General features: G+C 38.6%; 1 protein-coding gene across 3 annotated transcripts in view; it reads left to right on the forward strand.

Moving 5' to 3' along the window:
* Positions 1–21,105, forward strand: part of Ccdc146 (coiled-coil domain containing 146) — a 111,566-nt gene that overhangs the window by 47,898 nt on the left and 42,563 nt on the right. For all 3 annotated transcript variants that reach the window (XM_069996324.1, XM_069996323.1, XM_069996326.1), the window contains exon 3: positions 19,460–19,542. In XM_069996324.1, the coding sequence (XP_069852425.1) occupies positions 19,460–19,542 (83 nt within the window). The remainder of the gene's footprint in view (positions 1–19,459; positions 19,543–21,105) is intronic.

Below are 21,105 nucleotides of genomic sequence, written 5' to 3' on the forward strand. Positions count from 1 at the left end.
AACCAGTTTTGTGACCTTGCTCAAGTTTTTCAATGGTCTTGGGTTTTTCTTTCATTTCAATAAATTCTGGACTATAGTGCCTACTCCATGGGGTTATTATGAGGATTATATGAGACGACAGGCAAAGCACCTAACATACGATGTGGTACACAGCAATCTCTGAGTGAATAAATAATTAAAATGTTAACTATGACAAAACAAATCATAGATGAATTATTAATCTGTACTTTTAAAGCATTTGTTCATTTGGTAAACATGAATTAAATGAAGCCTTATCAGGAACTTCCATCCATCTGGTAAATACTTATTGAAAGACTGCTATCCTTTGAAGGGATAGTGGAGTTGAGAGAAATAGAAGAGAGCGATGGAAGGGGTGACACTGATCAAGATGCATTGTGCTCATCAGTTGACATGCTCACTTGAACCCCCTTTGTACAACTACTTAAAGATAAATACACTTGTAAATACGCGTGTTCATTTATTCTATAAGTATTTGAGAGTTGTGCATAGGCTAGCTTTGAGGACAGAGTGGGAAAACAGATGGGTATAGTCCCTACCCGGAAGGAACTAACAGTCTTACCAGAAGTTAGAGTTTAGGCAATTTCAGAATGTTATTTTTGTCCTGATAGCTCCATTCTTAGAATCCCTAGTCCACTTGGGCTTGACTTGCCTGGAAATAATTTGTCATTTGACTATGTTACTCGATGTCCACTTCCTATTTGGCTCAAACCTCTGTGAAAGTGGTAACTGCCGGGGTAAGTTGTTCAGAATGAATCTGTACTTCCCCTTCCAAATTCCAGCTTGTTTTTCTGTCAAAGTCATAAAGTGTAGTGCCCAAAATATCATTAGCTACAAGACTAATGTCTGTAAATAAGGAAAAGTTCTGTAGGTCCAGTAAATGTTTTACTGTTTTTCAGCCCCAATAAAACCTAGCTGGCACATTTGTTCATAGTGACTTTGTGGTCTTTTTGTTGTTGTTCTGTGATGTATGCTTTATTAGACTTTATCAATATGTAGGTAAACTTTTCATCACAAATAATTTTAATATCTTAGTCCATGAATAATATCAAATACATTGTGCCAATGTATGAAGGAAGCTATAAGGAAGCTCAATGAAAGCTGTTGGACAATTGGAGAACATGGAAAGAGAGAGCAATAGAGGAAGTTAATCTGACTATATTATAATATATTATATATACTTGTGAAGTGTCATGGTGAGGCTAATATACACTAAAAAATGAAAAGAAAACCAAATGACAGGAGAATAAACAGGCTCTTTGGGGGGATCATATACTAGCAAGTGAGGGAGGGCTAATTGGGAGGGTGGATGAGGGAGAATATGGGCCAAGTATACCATGTATAAAAACAGAACAAGAAAACTTGTTGAAATTAAAAAGGTGAGATGGAGCAGAGTAAGGGTAGGAGTGAATTGATGGGACACATTGTGTGCAAATATAGAAATGTTGCCATGAAACCCCGCTGTACAGCTAACATGTGTTAATAAAAAATTAACTTTTGAAAAGTAAAAATATTTCAATGAGCCAAAAATCAAATTAACATGATCTTTTCTTAAAATTATAGAAAAACAATAAGAATACTTCTAAATATTCATAGTATTAAACCTGAAGCTCTGGAAAATGATACCGTCACATATAGCCTTAATGCCTAGGTTAAAGACAAAAAGAAAGGCAAGGAGCAGACACTCCAAAAAGCTTGTACACAACTTACAGAATGTAGTCATTTTTTAAACTGTATTTCGTTGAATGGTATATTTAAGACAGATACATAGCAGTGTTCCAATCTCAGTTATCTACAAGAACTTACAAAAATAAACGTGAAACACTTAGGTCTTAGTACATAGTACATATAGTTAATGAATATTAAAATATAAAAAAATAAAAGCTGTGCTTTTTCTAGAAGGAAAACTGTATTGTGGCAAGGTTGAAGCTGAAAACTCAGGGTTCTGTGCCAAAATATATGACATTTTGGATGTTACCAAATAATTTTATAACGTTGTAGAAAAGGCAGTGTGTGCACCAAGAGCATCTTCAGAGGGTCTTTGTTCTGTTGAATGATAGCTCGTGATCTCTGCCATGGATATCTATTATGACGTGGGTTAAGTTCTGCCTGTATTACATATTTTGAAGGATTTCCATGCTATCTAACTTTCTTTTCCTAGTATGGAAGTTTGTAGAAATAGTTTTGTATCTTTAAACTGTTAGAACTAGTTCATAATAACTGGAAATGTGGCATTAACATGAAATGAGGCTATTTATATTTGCCAGAAAAGACATTAAAATATTTTGTAATAGTTGAATTAGTGAACTGGAAACAGCTGTGTTTGGAGAGATGTTTGTTAGAATCTATTTTAATGTTTTTTTCATTTATTCTTATTATTTTGTTTGTCAAGGTGGGTAGTAATGGGGAAAAGTTATAGTTATATTTGGTGGTATTATATGGTTTTCTGGTTTTTTTCCCAAAACTTGTGACAAACTAAAGAACTATGTCTGTAAATGTCCTGAAAAACCAAATTTCTTAGGAAACTGTGTTAAGACTATCCTCCCTTTTCTGAGAAAATTTCAGAATAATTTCTTATGTAATTGTCATTGGCAATAGCAATTTTCAGTTACAAACTAATTGGGATATTTAACAAAATTTATGCGAACTAACTGGTTCATAAACTAAAGGGTTCTCTGAGTATTTAACTTAAAGTTTAAATATAACACTTTATAATACATATTGAGTTAGTAAAAAAAAACCTTATTTTGTCTACTGAGAAACATTTGTTAGGATTGAAAAATTCAGAAACTGCATTTTGTACTTTACTCAGGATTTTAATTTCTTCGATACTTAAGTTTGGCCCACTGTTTTTGAGAAACTATTGACTTGGTTATGTATCCTCAAAGGTAGTTCATATTGAGTGGAGGAATTTCCCTGAATAGCAAGCTGTCAAGAGAAAATATTTGGTAAGTTTGCTATTCAAAGTTTCTTAATATCTATTTCCTTTTATCTTTCTGTCCATATTAGAATTTGAACTCAGAGCCTTGGGCTTGCTAGGCTGATGCTCTACCACTTGAGCCACACCCCCAGCTTACTATTCCATTTTAATATAAACTATATGGGAGATTTATATTCCACATGCAATCAATCTATAAAATTTGCCACAATCAATATCAAGTTGACAACCTTTGTCTTACACATACATATGCATAATTTTTAGTCTGCTAGCATTGCCATTATAAAAAAAAACACTAGAATTTGAACTCAGGACCTTGTGCTTGCTATGCCCTACTACTTGAGATACAACTCCAAATTGTGCTAATGTTGGCTTCTATGACTGATTGGCATACCTTATTCTTGACCATTTGGCCCAATTCACATGTATATATGCAGAAGGAAAGCCACATACTGAGTTCGTTCATCCTTCCTTCCTTCCTTCCTTCCTTCCTTCCTTCCTTTCTTTCTTTCTTTCTTTCTTTCTTTCTTTCTTTCTTTCTTTCTTTCTTTCTTTCTTTCTTTCTTTCTTTCTTTCTTTCTTTCTTTCTTTCTTTCTTTCTTTCTTTCTTTCTTTCTTTTTTTGCAAGTCCTGGGATTGAATTTGGGCCTGGACACTGTTCCTGAACTTCTTTTGCTCAGGGCTAGCACTCTACCACTTGAGCCATAGTACCATTTCCAGATTTTTCTGTTTATGTGGTACTGAGGAATCGAGCCCAGAGCTTCATGCATGCTAGGCAAGCACTCTACCACTAAACCACATTCTCAGCCCCACACACTGAGATTTCTATCAGTCATAGGCTGAATCCTTCATGCTATTCTTACTTCTTGCTGTGTGCCATGTATTATGCAAGGTTCTTGGGATACTGGAATCCTAGTACCTTAGTAATAGACAGCGTTCTTGAAGCTCAGAATATATCAAGTGAACAGAAAAGGCTGGGTATGGTAGTTCATGCATGTTATCTGAGCTGCTTAGGAGACAGAGATTGGAGATCATGGTTCAAAGCGAGACTGCAAAAAATTGTTAGCAAGATCTTATCTCAAAAAACAATCCAGGTATGGTAGTTCATATATAAAATCCCAGCTACTTAGGATGTTTAAGTATGAGGATCGCAGTCAAAACTTGTCTAGTCAAAAAGCATGAGGCTCTATCTGAAAAATAACTAAAGCAGTTTTATGGAAGAACACTAGCCTAGCAAGTGCAAGGCTAGGAGTTCAAACCCTTGTAATGCTAAAACAAACAAAAGAAAAGAAGAAATGAAAGATAAATAAAACATTTACAAAACTCATGGAATTGCTTAAAGGGAGATTCTGAGTTTAGGTCTCTTGGTGACAATAACTTGAGTGAACAAAACTGTCAGTTTCTGTACACTGACAATAAAAGCTATCCAGAAATAAACCTGAGGATATTAATTCCATTTATAATAGATTGAAAAATACTCAAATGCTTGGAAATAACAGAAAAGTAACTAGCTGGTTCAAATATACTACCAGGATTTAAAGCCTTATTTGCAGTTAATAGCAAGAATAGAACTCAACATCCCAATGACCTGCTTCCAATTTCCATTGTATGGTATCGATTCAGAAGTTGAAACTGCGACTTTGTATATTTGTTCTTTCTAAAAAACACTGGGGGGTAACATTACCCCAAAAGAAATGTACTCATTATCTGACTCACAAAGTTTAGCCCCTCTGTACAGCACCTTTTTAATAACAATTTAGAATTTTAAACTAAATAAACAGCACTTGTATGATTAGCAGTGAAAGGTAGCACTGTCCATAATCTGCTAGAAAGTTGGGTGCCGCTCTAAGTGCCTCTTCCTCCCCCCCCCCCACACACACACTGACTTGATGAGCACTGTGGCGGAAGTATCTTCAGAACATGAAAGAACACTCTTTCTTTGGGAGGAGCTCCTATGTCTCCCACTGAAGCCTCCTACCTAGAGCTGGGAGAGAGACCTAGTCACTGACAGTTAGCTGACTTGGGGAACTGGGCTTAGACCATAGGAGAGATTCTGAAAGCTAGGCATCCGAAAACTCAGAAGCATGGGCAGCACCTACTGTTCTCAAATAACCAGCTGTGTACATCTTCATGCATCTGTGACCCTTGCATGAGATGCTCTGGTCACTGAGGGCCTTGGCCCCATTTCAGGCTTCTCTCTACCTAAACCCATTCAAGGCCTTTATAGGTGCACAGGAGGTGTAAGCCTCTGCATTTCAAATCAGCAGATCAGCCCTGTCCTACTCCCTAGCTCTTCTGGTCCCTGTGTTGTGATTCTTAATCATTCCACTGGTGTTAATCTTGTGCTGTTTCCTCACTCCAATTTGTCTGACCCACTTGTGAAGGCCTTTCATGGCTTTGGTGCGGTTGAGTTCTTTGCTCTGAAATCATTGATTCATGATTTGAAGTTATTCAAAGAGCATCTGGGGCTTCAGTCTGGATCATTTCCTGCCTCTTGGTTCGCAGTCAATGGTCCTGCTACCATCCTTCTCTGGGATCTTTGGAGAGAGGGATGCTTTTTAAACAAAGGCAAAATGATTGTGATAGGTCTGATTAACTGCGGCTTCACCAGGACAAATGTGAATGCTGTAAAAGGAAATGGCACCTGTTGGCACCTGTGTGCTTAAGGCATGTTTTAAATTTATTTGATTTATCTTTAAATTACTGTAATTTAACTTGAAATCATTCATATAGCCCAGTAAATAGCATTGTTTACCACAGTGTCCACTGCATTTGATACCTTAACTCTTGGGAGGTCCTGTTTGCCTCTTCTGTGCTCCCCCTCACATTCCTGTGGCGGGCCACCAAAGGAGGAGACAAGACAGCTGCAAGAGAACAATCCCACATCTCTGCTCACCCTGTGAAGCTTGCCAACCACACAGAACAGACAAGAAGCTGGGCAAACCAGACAGTTTCATGCAGCACAAGCTCTGCTCTTCCAAGCCCATAGTCAGGCCAAAATGCCTTGATCTAGTCTTTCTTCTTTCTACATTTGCCTTCTGTGAGTTGGAGTGGGAGGGCATGATTTGATGGACATTATTAAGAATTTACAGGATGCCAAGGTATGACCTAGAGCTCAGAGATTTAAGATTTTTACCATCAATGAATACACAGAGATACATTTAAAACAACAATGTACATACTGTACACTAACAGATGCATGTAAAATACAGAACAATAGAAAGAATGAATTAATCCAGCCTGGAGGTGCCACTTGAGAGAGTCACAGGTGGTCATGATCACTGAAATATTTTAAAGGTACAAATTAGAGTGTTTCAGGTAGACAAGAAAAGAAATTGAAAGACAGGAAATATATCAAACCAAGGCATTGTTCGGGAGCTGTATTCATTTTCTATTTCTACCATTACAAATCAGCACAAATTTAATGCCTTAAGTATGATTCTGTCATAATTCCATATGTTAGAAATCCAACATGGGTCTCATTATCAGAGTGTAGGAAGGGTGACATTCTTCAGTTCCCGTGAAGATTCTGACCGCCTGCATCCCTCAGCTCATGACCACTCCTTCCATATTTGAAGCCAGCAACAGAGGACTAAGGCCTAACTCAGAATTTTTTAATCATTAATATTCCTTTTCACCCTTCTATAACCCAGTCATAAAGACTCTCTGATTCTAAGGACTCACATGACTGGATTGGGGTATACAGATCATCCGTGGTAATTTGCCCACTCTGGCCTATCTTCTTAATCATATTTTATGAGACTTCTTTGCTCTGTAAAGTATTATATACACAGGTTCCAAGGATGAGAACATGGATGGGACTGACAGAGAGGAGGGGGCCATCAGTCCTACCAGCTATAGATATTATAAAGCTTAGAGTGTCAGGGGAGAAGACGGGTTGGGAGAGGAGCTGCTGGATAATAAAGACCTTTTTTTTTGTTGTTAAGTTTTTTATTGTGAAAATACCGTACAGAGGGGTTACAATTACATGAACAAGGTAATGAGTACATTTCTTATCAAGCATTGTTGCCTCCTCCTTTGTTTGTTTCCCCTTCCCATCCCTTCCCATTCCCCCCACCCCCACCCCCGTGACAAAGTTGTAAAGTTCATTTTTCGACATAACATCTTATACATCTCATTGTTGCAATGGATCCACCTGTATCCCTATTTAAACAATTTGTTTTTTTCCCTCCCCCTCCACAAATTGTACCAACATCAAATACAGTGAAAACAGGGGTTATATCATGGGAGAGGGTAATAAAGACCTTCGATCATCATATTAGGAAAGGTGAGCTTAATCCTGAAAGTGAAAGTTTAAAGCAAGATAAGAAGCATATCTGCTAATCTTAGGTAGGACAGGCTCCAGGTGGTTGAGACCAGGAAAGTTGGCCATGCTCAAAGTTTCTCAAGAAGTGACAGGGATTTGTGCATGGTGTAGTATATATTTCTCATCCTATGAGAGTGTCTATAAATGAAACGCCTCATAGTGGCCAATTTCCCTCTTGGAAATGGTCACAGTATCTGGACATTGATATTATATGGTTTAAATAATCAATGTTATGTGTTCCATGCTGTGAGACCCAGAAGGTGTTTATTGTCTGGCCAGAAGCCCATGTCTTGCATAGCCTCTACCCAAAGCCATAGCTTATTCCATGACATTGATCCTGCAGACTCCTCTGCTGGAGAATCATTAGCAGATATGGGGTACTTTAGACTGTGAGAATTGGTGAGAAAGTCTAAATAATTTTTAAAGCGTATGGATATGAGGGCCAAATCCTTGTAAAGACTTTTAAAGAGGGGTTGACTTTTAAAGGAAAGGTCAGGGAAGAAAACACAAGCAAGAAAAGTCAACGATACTACTGGAGGCAGAAGTTCTAGAAGTTTTGCACTATAATAATAGCAATAAATGCTACAAAATTATCAAATAACAAATGCCAAAGAAATGTCATTTAAACTGAATGAGTAAGAGGTTAGAGGACCTCCACTTCCAACCAAGATAGAGTAGGCAGATTTACCTCCTACCTTAAATAATTAAAAAATGGATCAAATTATGTGAAATATTGTTTTTCAGACTTTGGACAATAACAGCACAGGCACAGAGACCTAAATTAGAGCAGGCCTATAATTGTCCCATCTCACTGCCTGGAAAGAATTTCCATGTTTTATTTAGCATAGAGCGGGAAACCCAAACACAGGCAAATGGTCTTGCTGAGAACTTAAAACACCCGAGTTTCAAGTTCATTGAGGACAAATAAAATACATAGGTAACAAAAAGAGACAGCGGCACAGAGCTCCAGCGGTCACAGAGGGTTTCTCTGGAGTCAGGGTGTTAGTCTGTACATGGCTGCCAGAACACTGAGCATCCTCAGTCTTGACTCAGAAGTAGGACCAAAATATTTCTAGATAAAGGATTTGTCTGGATCTCCTTAACATAGTTTAGAAGAAATCCTTGAAAAGATCAAACTGTTTCCAAGGAATTAAACTGTGTCTTCTAGAAGCCCAACCATATTTAAAAGAACACCAAAATCTCCATCTCCTGGCAGTGTAAAAACTCACAATATCATTAACTCAAAATTTACCAGGTATGCAAAAAATGAGAAGCGGGAAAACATGATTCACTGTGAGAAAAAAATGAATAGACACAGAAATACAATCAATAAACATTAGAATAGCTCTGATAAATATCTGGTATGTTGGGAAAAGATGGAGAAAAGATTAAGCATCATGAGAAGTAGAAATGTGTAATATATATGAATTAATGCAAATATCTTGGTGGAATTAGTGTATTAGACACTAAAGATAAAAAAATTAGTGAACTCCAAAATGTAATAGTATCAATTAGCTAAGTCAGAATAGTGAAAAATAGAGATAATCACTCAGAGAAATGAAGTTCTTGGTCAATTTACCAACGAAGGTGTGCATAACAACCTGGTTTGTTAAGATACGGATCAGAGACAGTTCTTGAGAAGGAACAAAACAGAATGTGAAGGGGAGGAAAAAGGGGTCATTAGAGATGGTACAGCATCCAAAGTAGACTTTTTTGTTGACTTTTTTAAATGAGAAAGATGAACAAATTTATAGGTGAAGGATAATGGCTGGTTAGGCCCTTATTGTAAGCTAAGATACTATTGTAAATATATGTTTTTATTCATTTAGTCTTCACTATAGTCTTATGAAGTTGGGATGCATTTTCTCTCTTTTTTTTTGTTTTTGTTTTTTGGCCAGTTATGGGGCCTGAACTCTGGGCCTGGGCACTGTCCCTCCCCTACCTCTTCAGCTCAAGGCTATTGCTCTACCACTAGCACCATTTCTGGCTTTTTCTGGTTATGTGGTGCTGAGGAATTGAAGCCAGGGCCTCATGCATGCAAGGCAAGCACTCTACCACTGGGCCATCTTCCCAGCCATGCATTTTCTCTCTTTAACAATTGAATAAACTGAGACATGGATTGGTTAAATATTACTCCAAATTATGTAGTTGGGAAGTAGCAGTGAAATTCAAACCAAAGTCCAATCATCATAGACTTATCTCCTATGTGTTACCAAACCAGTCAAGAGTAGCGGTGATAAAAGAAAGAAAGGAGATCATAAAGGGGAGAAACCGTAACTGATGGCAGGAAAGGAGAGCACAGGCAGAAGATTTGGCCTTCATCACTGGGAGGGAGGACTGCTGAATTCTTGAGAATAGGGGAAAGAAATGAATGAAGTGAGGCACGCTAAATGGATTGATTGGTGTGGGGGGGTGAATGCAGATGGCCTATTTTCTTTTCTGGTGAATGAGTTAAGCGGGTGAGAAAGGTAGAACTTGATATGATGTCCAGGAGGAAATGTCAAAGGAACATGAAGCAGCATCAAGAGCTCCATTGCATTTGGAAATCCTCTCACATGGCTCTGCTGTTTATTTCCAAAGAAGTGAAAGAGAGAAAAGCAGAGAAAGAAGGTAAAGGAAGGTTCCAAGGATTTATGCTTTCAAGTTCATGTTCCATTCCAAAGTATGCTAACCATTTCCTGAATGAGGCCAAACCCATAGGTAATATCAGAGAGGCCAGAAGAACAAGGTAGGCTGACAGTGTAGATCCAGCCAGGTTTGCCACACCCACCCACACAATTGTTTCTTCCTTCCAGATAAGTTCACTTGAACAAACGCGCTCACTGAACTCTGACTTTCCTTGGAATGTCCCAGAATTTCAATTTTTGAAATGTTTTCCATATTATTCCATGTTGTCCACGAATCATGAACTCTTGTTAAACTTTTAACTCTAGTGTAAATGTTTCCTTCCAGCCACAGATACCAGCAAGGCAATTCAGTAACAGAAGTATGCATTGTAAAATCCCATTTATGAACTTATGACATTATATCTAACCTTCTGTTGTGTGTACTCTTGGCCTATTTAAGATTGGCCTTTCTATGCCATTTTTCTTAGATTCTGCATTTTTAAAACATGACCAACTTGGTGCTCTGCACCCTGTTGTTTCATGCCGTGTGAAAAGGCCACAGTTTTTTCATGTTTGATACTGTGTATGGGCGAAGCATTTTTATCTTGTACAACTGAGTCTAAGTTTCCAATTGTGGCTAAACCTACTTAAAATGATGACTCACACTTTCACAGAAAAGTCATTTTCAGATGAATATTAACATCCAGATTATAATTTTTTTCATTTTTAGGAGAAAAACGTAGCCTCAATTTTTTGGTACTTTAAAAAGAAAAAGATTTGATTTTAGTTAACAGAAAGTTTATCAGTGCTCTTTTTGAAGAGCTTTGATATAACTGTTTCTAATGTATATAGAAACTGTAAGGACAAATCAAGCCTTTGCCCACTGAATTGTTTTTACAAGTCCCCAAGACACCAGTGGCCAGTGGAATAAAGGAGACAATAGACAAATGAGGAATCCTGTCCAGCCTTTTTGCTGGTTCTGTGGACACAAAATGTGCCAACATCCATCCTTGGTCCACCTACCATCAAATTTAAACCTTATCGTTGAGGATGGGACTCCAAAAAAAATACAGCTGATTATCCACTGAGTTAGAGCAAGTATGATCCAGCTGTATCTGCCACTATGATCTGACTCCAATACTTTCCAGCTCACCTCCTCTCTGATGCTCTATTGTTTATAGCAATTATTTCATTGTGTATTTAAATAGGTTTTTATTATTATGTATATTTTTTATTGTAAAGATACTATACTGAGGGGTTACAGTTACATGTAGTTACATGAGTAAGGTAATGAGTACATTTCCTATCAAGCATTGTTACCCCCTCCTTTGTTTTTCTCCTACCTTCCCTTCCCTCCCCACCTCCCCAACTCCTCTCTCCCCTAGCTATTCAGGAGGTTGAGATCTGAGGATCATGGTTCAAAGCTACCAGGGTGGCAAAGTCTATAAACTTTTATCTCCAATTCACCACTAAAGAGGCAGAAGTGGAGTCAGGGCTTGAATGATAGAGTGCTAGCCTTGTGTGATAAAGCTCAGAGACAGCACACAAAGTCAGCCATTTTTAGCCATTATCTCTGATTTTTTGGCCCCCCCTTCTCTTGGATTCTCCCATTACATGTAGATGGGTAGACTTTATGAAATCCCTCATTTCTGAAAGGGATCTACTCTTGAATCTACATGCTTTTTTTCTGCTGATTCATCTTCAGGTTCACTGTTTTTTGGGTTTTTTTTTTAGGTCTACTTGCTCAAAACCACTATTGAAATCATACCGTAAATTTTATAGTTACAATAATTTTCTACTTTGGAATTTCAATTATTTCCTTAAGAATTTCTCCTAATGATACTTTTTGTTGTTGAATTATCATCATATTCCCCTTTAATTCTTTTTTTGTATTTATTTATTTATTATTTAATAGCTCACTTCTTTTGGGGGGGAGGGTCCGTCCAGTCCTGGGGCCTGAACTCTGGGCCTGGGCGCTGTCCCTCAGCTCTTCAGCTCAAGGCTAGCGCTCTACCACTTGAGCCACAGCGCCACTTCCGGCTTTTTTTCTTTTTGCTGATGTGGTGCTGAGGAATTGAACCCAGGGCCTTATGCATGCAAGGTAAGCTCTCTACCACTGAGCCACCTCCCAGCTCCCCCTTTAATTCTTTAACCTTAGTTTTCCTTCCTTCTTCAAACACATAGTGTCTTTGAAGTCTTAGTTAAATCCAAGTTTATACCTCCAAAAGCATGTTCTGTCCACTCATTTGACTTTTTGCTCCCTATGTAGGGTGGGATCCCAATTTTTAAAAATCTTTGCACATGCCGGGCGCTGGTGGCTCACGCCTGTAATCCTAGCTACTCAGGAGGCTGAGATCTGAGGATCGCGGTTCAAAGCCAGCCCGGGCAGGAGAGACCGTGAGACTCCTATCTCCAATAAACCACCAGAAAACCGGAAGTGGCGCTGTAGCTCAAGTGGTAGAGCGCTCGCCTTGAGCTGAAGAGCTGAGGGACAGCGCCCAGGCCCGGAGTTCAAGCCCCATGACCGACAAAAAAAAAAAAAAAAAATCTTTGCACATAAGAATTGGATATTTTAGATAACATAGCAACTCGATCCTTTTTTCTCTTTAGGGATACTTGGGTTTTAGCTTAGGGCTACACTAGCTAGGCAGATGCTCAGCCATGTGAGACATACCCAGGTGGCCTGTGGCTCTGGATTCGGATCCTTTTCAGGTTTGGTGTGTTGTATTATATTTGTGTGTGTGTGTGTGTCATTCTTGCTTCAGTATAAATTTGTTGGCAGACTTGGCTGAACTAACTTCATGAAAAACATTTTTCCTCCCACAGAGTACAGCCTCCTTTTATTTTTAAGTTTGATATCTGGTGGTTCTCACTAGATCCGGATAGCTTACTGATCAGCCACCCACTGATTGGTCAGAAGTTGTGCTTCAGCCCACTAAAGCAACAAGATTTTCATCCTTTTCCATTAGGTCTGTTTATGGGTTGGTGCCTACTTCAAAGTTCAGGGAATTTATATATCTGCCCCCACTTACTCGGGCACTGATAGCTTAGAAGTTTCCTCTGGTCACTGCCTGAGACTTCATACCCTACCAGTCCACCAGTATCAAATGGGATTTTAGCAAGGCTCTTTGTCTCATGCCCTGATTTTTCTGTTACACATTTGCTGGTCTGCCTCTCCTGGTATCACAAAGCTATTATCTTCCTCTTTTAGCTCTTTTGATATTTAGTACTTTTTTTTTCTTGTCAGTCAGGGCTTGGGTGCTGTCCTTGAGCTCTTTTGTTCAAGGCTCTACCACTTTGAGCTACAACTCCACTTCCAGTTTTCTGGTAATTACTTGGAGATAGAGTCTCATGGCCTTTCCTGCCTGGGCTGGCTTTGATCTCACCCTCCTGAGTTGCTAGGAATACAGGTGTGAGCCATCAGTACCCAGAAATATTTAGTATTTTTTTGTTGTCATTGGTTGTGGGGCTTGAACTCTGGGCCTGAGTGCTATCCCTTGAGCTGAGTTCTTCAGCTCAAGGCAAGCACTCTACTGCTTGAGCCACAGTGCCACTTCTGGTTTTCTAGTAGTTTATTGGAGATAAGATTCTCATGGACTTTCCTTGCTGGAGCTGGCTTTGAGCCATGATCCTCAGATCTCAGCCTCCTAGTATTTTTTAACAGTGCTCTTGGGATAAAATCAAAGCTTGAGAATGAAGGCTACAAATCTTCAAAGCTTGGTGAGCCCCTAAATGTCTCAAATGATTGTGTTTCTGAGCAAGAATGGGGGGGTCTGAGGAACTCAGATCTCATTCGTCCTGCCCCAAGTCTCCACACAGAACAGGACATGAGGGAGTGGACATGGGCACTAATGAACAGCTGCAGCTGCCTACCTAGTAAAGCTCTTCCGGGATGCCAGACTGAGACCGGGTAGATGAGTGCTTTGGTTTTTTTAGGGTTTTTCCACTACCATGAAGTAGACCTTCAGCAGAGCAAGGGAAATAGACACTTCCCTGACTGCCAAGCCTGCCCAGAATACTTCTATAATATGGAATTAGGGATGATGGTACAGATCATGGTTCAAATGCCATAATCTCTCACTGAATACACACTTGTCAATCTCCTCTATGTTCATTTGTCCATTTAACAATTTAAGATAACAATTTAAATTGTTAAATTATATTAAACAGTTTAATCACACTTCTTGGAATGAGAGGAATTCATCAAGTTCTTCACATCATTATTCTAGCAGCCCTGCTTCTTGCCATAGGTTTGTAATTTATAAGTATACTTATTTGCTTAACTTACATTTAAAAAATATAAAGTAACAAATAGTCACTTGCTAATAATAAAACTACTGGGTATAGTTCAAGTATTCTATCATTTCTTCTATGCCTATTTCCTCAAACTTCCATAGGACAGTATCCAAGACAAATTTGTTTCTACTATGCCAGGCATAGTAGAAGGCAAGTAGTCTTTTCAGCAGAGAAAAACTAAATCTGTAAGTTCTTTGAGATGTGAATCCGCAATGAACTTACCTTCAACTTGTCTTTGGCTTCAGGCTGGTTTTTGAGTTACTAGGCTGGCCTCCTACTTGGCCTTCACAGTACATATATGCACATACAAACATACTTTAACATGCTTATCTCACATAACCCTTCCCAGAAACATTTCTTCATATGTGATACTCTTACTATTTTATCCACTTTCTTCATGTTTAGGTTGATTCTGTGTATAGGATGTCTTTAAAGGTCTTCTATGTTGCTGGTGTAATGGTGATAAATTGCAGTTTTTGTTTATCATGAGATGTTTTTATTTGCCCTTTGGTTATGAATGACAGCATTGCTGGCTATTCTGGGTTAGCAGTTGTTAACTTTCAGTGCTTGAAATATATCATCATAAGCCTCCCTTGCTTTTAAGGTTTCTATCGAAAAATCTGCTGTTATTTTGGTAGATGCCCCACCAAAATAAGTGGCTTGCAGCTGTAAGAATTCTTTCCTTAAAGAATTGACACTACCCCATTCATTAGAAAATGGAAAGACTTGGAAAAAATCATATTAAGTGAAATAAGCCAGACCCAAAGAAATATAGGTCCCATGGTTTTCTTTATTTGCAATAATTAGGATATGTCTAGGATAATCTTATCAGATGAGGAGAAAAGCTCAAAAGCTATGTACATATGACCATATAAGATGATGCTAAATGAAGCTGCAGAGCTTCTGCGTCGCAAAGGACATAGCTAGCAAGCTCAATAGAAAGCCCACAGATTGGGAGAAGATCTTCACTAGCCATACAACAGATAAGGGCCTCATATCTAAAATATACTTAGAACTCAAAAAATTAAATCCCCAACAACAAAGCCTCAAAGAAACAACTGCCTGATAAATAAGTAGGCTAAAGACTTAAAGAGAAACTTCTCTGAAGAGGAAATAAGAATGGTCAATAGACACATGAAGAAATGCTCAACTTCTCTAGCCATAAAAGAAATGCAAATCAAAACAACATTGAGATTCCACCTCACCCCAGTTAGAATGGCTATAATCAAGAACTCTAATAACAAGGGATGCTGGAGGGAATGTGGCCAGAAGGGAACTTACTGCATTGTTGGTGGGAGTGTAAACTTGTTCAACCACTTTGGAAAGCAGTATGGAGGTTCCTCAAAAAACTCCACATAGGGGCTGGGAAGTTGGCTCAGTGGTAGAGCGCTTGCCTTGCATGCCTGAGGCCCTGGGTTCGATTCCTCAGCACCACATAAGCAAAAAGAAAAAAAAGCCAGAAGTGGCGCTGTGGCTCAAGTGGTAGAGCGCTAGCCTTGAGCTGAAGAGCTGAGGGACAGCACCCAGGCCCAGAGTTCAGGCCCCACGACTGGACCAAAAAAAAAAAAAAACTCCACATAGAGCTCGCCTATGACCCACCAATCCCACTTTGGGGCATTTACCCAAATGATCACAAACAAGACCATACTAAAGCTACCAGCACAACTATGTTTATCACAGCATTATTTACCATAGCTAAGATATGGAATCAACCCAGATGCCCCTCAGTAGATTAATGGATCAAGAAAATGTGATATATATATATATATATATATATATATATATATATATATATATATATATATATATATATGAATTCTATGCCTCCATCAGAAAGAATGACATTGCCCTGTTTGTTAGGAAATGGAAAGACTTGGAAAAAATTATATTAAGTGAAGTAAGCCAGGCCCAAAGAAACATAGGTCCTATGGTTTCCCTTACTTGCAATAACTAGTATATATATATATATTTTTTTCAATAACAAGTAGAAAAGATCAAAAGCTATATACATATGACCAGATAAGATGAAGTTAAGTGAAATGAACCCCAAGATAGGGACACAAGTGATTTTTTCTTTCTTGCTATTTCTAACATATTTATAAGGTACCATGTGATTTTTTTGTTGCTTTGTATGTCCCTTCCCCACAGTATAACCCCTGTTTTCACTATATTTGATGTTGGTATATTTTGGGGAGGGGAAGGGAAAAAATAAAATGTTTAAATAGGGATACAGCTTGACCCATTGCAACAATGAGATGTACAAGACACTATGTTGAAAAACAAACTTTACAATTTAAGTGTGGGGTGAGTATAGTTGTAGAGGTGGGAGGGAAGGGATGGTAGGGGGAAAACAAAGGAGAAGGCACCAATGCTTGATAAGAAATGTACTCATTACCTTGCTAATGTAACTGTAACCCCTCTGTACAGTATTTTCACAATAAAAAACTTATTAAAGAAAAAGATGATGCTAAGAGAAATGAATCCCAAGATATGGACACAAGAGGTTTTTCTTGTTGCTGTTGTTTTTAATGTACTTTGTGATTTTTTCTTGATATTTTTGTATGCTCTTCCTTCTATGGTATATCCCTGTCACTGTACTTGATTTTGGTACCTTGCATCTTGTATATACATTTATCTAATCTGGGGAGGGGAAGGGGAATAACAAAATGCTGAAACAAGGATACAGGATGACCCCTTGCAACATGATTCTCACAAGACACTATGTTGGAAATGAACCTTACAACTTTGGCAGGGGTGGGGAGTGAGGGAGGTAGGGGAGGGAAGGGATAGTGGGAGAAAAACAAAGGAGGGGGTAACAATGCTCAACAAGAAATGTACTCATTATCTTACTGATATAACTGTAACTTCTCTGTACAGCATCTTCATAAGAAGATAAATGTTTCAAAAAGCATTCTTTCCTAGGGGAAACAAAGAGGAGGCAACAATGCTTAATAAGAAATGTACTCATTATCTTGCTCATGTAATTGTAACTCCTCTGTACGGTATTCTCACAATAAAAAAAAAGAATTCTTTCCTTAATTCTCTGTACTTATTAAGTCAACCTAATACTAAATTAAAAATAGTCTATAATAAGCTAAAGCTTTAGAGTTTGATGTTTATTAGCTAATTATTCCTCTATTCAGAGAGCAAATAAAAGTTCTTTTTCCAGATTTGACACTGTCAAATTAAGACACTATTTTAACTAGGATTTTAAATATATACTGAAGAAAATCACTTAGTTATTCTAACTTGTAGTTTCAAATGAAGAAAAAAATCCCTGCTTTCCAAACATTTTTAAGAATGAAGTAATATATTATATTTTCTTGGTCCATTCTTCTATGGAGGGATATCTGGTCTGATTGCATACCTTATCTGTGCTGAATAGTGCTGCAATGAGCATTGTTGTGCTGGTGAAATTATTGTATCCTAGTTTGTAATGTTTTGTATAAAAGCCCAGAGTGGAATTACTGAATCATGGAGCAGTTCCATGTTTAGTATTTTGAGGAACCCCCTTTCTGCTTTCCAGAGTGGTTTAACACATTTACACCACCAACAGTGTATTAGAGTTCCCTTTTGATGATATCTTTGCCAGCATGTTATTATTTGTATTCTAGAAAGAATGGTTTTGCATCATTTGCAAAGAAATGAAAGAACCCAGAAAAATTATGTTAAGTGAAGTAAGTTAGGTCCAGTGAGACAAAGATTGTATGTTTTTTCTCATATGTGGGAGCTAGAATTAGTTTACAAATACGTAAGTAAATACTTTGGGTGGTACTCAAGTCTAGACAAATGTGCTAACTGAAACAATTCTCACGGGGGAATTCACACAGTGTAATTCCTTAGAAAGGCAAAATTGAAGGTAAACAAAATAAACATCAGAAAATTGGTTCGGGGCGGGTAAGGATCAAAGAGAGGGGGAGTAGATGAGTAAATAGAAGAAGGGATGAAAAATGCAGCCAAAAATTAAATGCATATCCTACAAAATTAAGAAAAGTGAGGGGTGGCTAGTAGGGATGGGTGAGAATATTGAAAGGGGTAATATGCCACTTCTTTGAATGGCAACTCCTTTGTACAACTACTTAAAGACAATAAATATCTTTTTATTTATTCTTTTACCATTGTGGATTTTGTTTTTTTTTTTTTATTGTGAAAATACTGTACAGAGGGGTTACAATGACATGGGCAAGATAATGAGTACATTTCTTATCAAGCATTGTAGCCTCTCCCTTTGTTTCCCCTTCCCATCCCTTCCCAGCCACCCCAACCCCCACCCAATCCTCCCCCCACCCCCACCAAAGTTGTAAAGTTCGTTTTCGACATGACAACTTGTACTTCTCATTGTTGTAGTGGGTCCGCCTGTATCCTTATTTAAACGACTTGTTTTTCCCCTTCCCCTCCACAAATTATACCGACATCAAATACAGTGAAAGCAGGGGTTATACTGTGGGGGAGGGACATACAAAGCAACAAAGAAATAATCTTATAAATGCGTTAGAAACAAATGCATGAAAGAAAAAACATTTAAATACATATCTAAGGGTTCATTTTCCTAACATCACCTTATCTGACCTTTTCTGCTTGACTCTTACATATATTAAATATTGCAAATAAGGGAAAACATGGGACTTATGTTTCTTTGGGCCTGGCTTACTTCACTTAATATAATTTTTTCCAAGTCTTTCCATTTCCTAACAAGTGGGGCAATGTCATTCTTTCTGATGGAGGCATAGAATTCCATTGTGTATATATACCACATTGTCTTGATCCATTCATCTACTGAGGGACATCTGGGTTGGTTCCATATCTTAGCTATGGTAAATAATGCTGCAATAAAGGGACAATAAATATTTTTAATTGAATGAAGTAATAGATATGCAACTCTTGCATATAAGAGATGTTCAATAATTACTCCTTTTCTTATCCTTATAAATAGTCATCTTCATAATTTACCTTATTCAGGTTATTTGCTAAACCTAAAAGATAACATTCTTAGGATTGGAAGGATTGAATTCTTTCAATTTCCAGATGGGAAAGTCACAGCCTAGCAATGTGAGTAGACTTGTCCCAGAACAAAGTGTTTGCAGAAGGCAGACTGGAACTAGAAATACTTTTTCTGACTCCCCAGCTTCTTTCACTACACCACATTGCCATCATGTGTATCCTCTCCAAAGCTTGGCTGAAAGAATTCATAAGATCTCCATGAAAACCCGCATTATCTCCTGCATAAGCACAAGGAGAGTGTGGCTAATAGTGACCTTGTGTTCTCTCTGCTAGTTATATGCTTCGGGAAAACTTCCTGGAACCAGAATGGCAGAGTTAAAAGCCAAGTACATTTTGCTGCACGAAACTGTGATAAGGTATGTTATTTACCAAATTGAAGGTATCTTTTTTTTTTATCACATCTGTATTTCTCTCTTGTAATGAGACATTGCTTTATTTGTGTTCCCACCAAACATAGGCTCTAAGGCAAAGATTTGAGCTCACATCATTGGAGAAACGATTGGGGAAAGTGGGATTGGAAGAGGAGACCAGATGGGGTGGGTTAAGCTATGGATTCAGACAGTGAACAGCTGGAGTACAGTTTGTTAGACAACTTTCTGTGTGATTATGTAGAAAAACCTGAGAACTCTGCCACTGAAGGGTGACAGGACATTTGTCCATCTATTTACTTCCTTCATTGATTAAGGAGTGCTTGTAAGTTTTGCCCTGTGACAAGATGAGCAAGTATTTAGGGCCACAGATAGGTCTTGGGTCTAGGGCCACAACTGCACAGATGCTATTGTATAGATGCTGACTGTCTACTGGAATTACTTCGAACACAGGGGTTTGGGTGACACTGGCTTGCATGCTGCATGACATTCCTGCAGGACCCCTCTCTGCCTCTCATCACTGTTCAGACGATCCTAGCCTACCTCTGCAGAGACTACTGCCTTGGCCTCTCACAACTTCCTCCCACCCCAGGCTACCGGCTTTGGCCACAGCCAGCCAGCCTTAGGTCAGACTAGGTTTCCACAGAATTATTCAACAGCTTTCACAGCAACTGCTATTACCCACTGGAGTTCCTAACAGCCCTCTGGAGCCCTTGTGAGCCTCCAGCCTTGGCTCCACTTCCTCAGCACTAAGCCAAATCTTCTTCCTCAACCCTAATGGAGACTCCATTCTTCCAGAATTAGTCCTGGCTGCTGGATAGTTCTTAAGCCCTAGGAATTTGGGGGTTTTCAAGAGAAAGTGGAGACACCTTCTTCAACATAGTTTACATTACTTAGCTGGGAGGAAACCCCGTGTGGATTTCAGGGTACCCCTCTGAGACTTTGCTAATATAACAAACATGTCAGTATCTCTTAGCCTGAGAATAGCTCTTCTGTAAAGCCCAGTGGAGCTTCACAGGGTGAGATGACTTGACTTCCTCCTCCACTGACCACAGTTCCCAATAGCTCAGAGACAAATAGCAACAGGGACCAAGACTTTGGAGTTATTTCTCGCCACTTCCCAGTTATCTTGAAAACAGTTACTTCCCCTCTGCCACTCACATTTTACCTCCTCTTGATGCTTTAGTTCCCTCTCTAACTAGTACAGACACCCACCATTGTCCTATACCGACTGCCTGGAAGGCAGGCAGTAACAAGTAGACTCTAGGGCTGCTGGGGCTTATCCAGGCAGATAGAGATAGGAGCTGCTGAACTGACTCTGATTGAGTTTTCCATAGAGATCACATTGTAACAGCTGTTAAATTCTCTTCTACTGACACTATATTGTTAATAATGACATGCGGATAAATTGCCATTCATATTCTGACTCGAACCAGAACCACTATGGAATCCTTCACTCTATGGGAAAATGATGGCCCAGCCCATTTCCCTAGGAAAATAAGCACATGTGCTAGCTTCAGCTGCTTTAGGCATAATCAGATTACGGAGCAT

The sequence above is a fragment of the Dipodomys merriami genome, unplaced genomic scaffold, assembly GCF_024711535.1.
Source record: "Dipodomys merriami isolate MVZ:Mamm:240054 unplaced genomic scaffold, mDipMer1.0.p SCAF_5, whole genome shotgun sequence".
Classification (NCBI taxonomy): Eukaryota; Metazoa; Chordata; class Mammalia; order Rodentia; family Heteromyidae; genus Dipodomys; species Dipodomys merriami.